Source organism: Mandrillus leucophaeus, unplaced genomic scaffold, assembly GCF_000951045.1.
Source record: "Mandrillus leucophaeus isolate KB7577 unplaced genomic scaffold, Mleu.le_1.0 Scaffold13, whole genome shotgun sequence".
Lineage (NCBI taxonomy): Eukaryota > Metazoa > Chordata > Mammalia > Primates > Cercopithecidae > Mandrillus > Mandrillus leucophaeus.
In genome coordinates, this window is record NW_012101254.1 from 8,304,509 (window position 1) to 8,306,541 (window position 2,033).

Below are 2,033 nucleotides of genomic sequence, written 5' to 3' on the forward strand. Positions count from 1 at the left end.
GGTGACTGGCCCCGGGGTCACAGTGGCCTCGCACCTGTGGTGTTTGTGGGCGCCAGACACGATGAGCCCGTGGACAGTGGCCCCCATCAGTGTTCCCGCCATCTCCACAGTCATGCCTGGAGACAGAGCGCTGCTTACGGTGACTGAGAGGGAGTAGGGTCCCAGGGGCAGTTCCCTCCCCGGAACCCGAAACCCATGGCTGCACTTACGGTAGGCAGTGGCCGAGTCGCGCTCCCTTGGGCAGGGGGTCAGCAGCATGGTGAGCGCCGTGTAGGGTACCTGGAAGAACTGGGGTGCCGGCAGAGCTTAGAACCTCCCCCAGCTTTGCCTGGTGACAGCTGGCAACCTCCCCAATACCGGGTGTCACATCCCGGCACCCACAGGCCAACCCGACATATCCCAGCTGGCCACCTGAAGTCGGAACTAGGGGCCCAAAGGCCGGAGGGGGCAGCCAGCCCCACGCAAGGCCAGCGAGAGCCAATGGCATGGTCCAGGCACAGGCGGGTGGGGAGGGAAGTGACCCTGCCCCCACAGCACACTTCAGAGTGGCCACGGCAAGCAATGGGCTTCGCCAGAGCACAGGCCCAGGAAGGGGCCCTGCTTACCGTGGCCAGGCCCTGGAACAGGCAGTAGAAGGTGGTGTACCAGAGGCCTCGCAGGCTGGTGAAGGGGGGCAGGAACCACAGGAAGAAGTAGGCCAGGGCGATGAAGGGGGTGCAGCCCAGCACCCTGCGGAAGCACAGCCAAGGTGAAACGGTCCCTGGACCAGGACAGGGGGACACGAAGGGTCCAGCCCGGAGGAACCTCACCCCTTCTCGGCCCCTTGAGAATCTCTAGGCTGAGGCTCCCTGGGTGGGAGCCAAGATCAGGGGAGAAGTGGCCGATGGGCCATGGAGGCAGTGGGCGGCCACTCCTCCTGGGAGCTCCGGCTGCACACTCGGTGCCGCTGGTGCCACTCCCTGTGTGGACACTGGGACACTGAGTTGTACTTCCTCCGTGAGGCCTCGCGTGGGCTCCATCCCACCCTTCCCACAGTCAGAGCCCCAGGCCAGGCCTGGGAGTCTTGGAGGCTTCATCCAGCCCCATTCCATCTGGGGAGGGAGAGTCCCCATGAGTGGCTCTGAACTCCTTATCACTCATAGTTGGTCCCCAGTGCAACTGCGACATTATCCAGGCTTGTTTCCTAACCACCCAGCGGGTTTCTGCTAGAAAACAGGACTGTGACAAACAGCGACCAGAGGGCCAGGACCAGGTGCCTGGATCCTAAGGACTGAGCGGTTGCTCACCAAGGCATGAGCCGTCCAGACCCCGTCCTCTGGCTCCTGTTGATGAAGAACCCAGCCACAGGGTCAGCAGCTGCCCCAGACACTTTTCCCCCAAACAGAACAAGTGACACCTGGGCGGCAGGGATCTGAAACAGACAGGGGAGGGGATAAAGAGCTGAGGCCCGGCAGCAGCCGAGAGCCCATCCAGGCCTGCCTGCCATCAGGAGGGGGGCCTGGGAACCAGGACTGGCTGGGGCAGAGCCGCAGTGTCAGGGGCTCCTCAGCCTTCCCCAGGACGCTGGTCCCAGGGGAGGGAGCTGAATGCTGCCGCCCTGCACACTCCGCCACTGCGGAGAGGACTCCAGGGCCCTCATCTGGGGCTGGCTCAGAGCAAGGAGGGTGCCTCTGGGCTGACAGAGGTGGACACTGTGTTTCACAATGGAAAGGATTCATTGTTTTTTCTGACTATGTAAATAATACACTAATTAGAAAAACATTCAAACAATGTGGGAAAATACTAAGCGAAGCTCATCTGAAATCCCAGCATCCCGAGACAACTGCCAGAATCGTTTTGATGATCAGCCGTTCATAGGCTTCTTCGTGTGTGCCCGAGATTGATCAGTTTATATAAATGGGATCATATCAGAGTGTCGTCTTAAACATTCGTGGATACCTCATTTCATTTATTATTATTATTTTTTAATTGAGACAGGGCCTCTCTCTGTTGCCCAGGCTGGAGTGCAGTGGCACCGTCTTGGCTCACTGCAA

General features: G+C 60.0%; 1 protein-coding gene across 1 annotated transcript in view; it reads right to left on the reverse strand.

Annotated features, from left to right (window-relative positions):
* Positions 1-2,033, reverse strand: part of MFSD2B (major facilitator superfamily domain containing 2B) — a 13,143-nt gene that overhangs the window by 5,907 nt on the left and 5,203 nt on the right. Inside the window, exons 3-5 of the mRNA XM_011972720.1 lie at positions 1,287-1,411; positions 606-729; positions 210-288 (exon numbers count right to left, since the gene is read on the reverse strand). Coding sequence (XP_011828110.1) covers positions 210-288; positions 606-729; positions 1,287-1,411 — 328 coding nt within the window. The remainder of the gene's footprint in view (positions 1-209; positions 289-605; positions 730-1,286; positions 1,412-2,033) is intronic.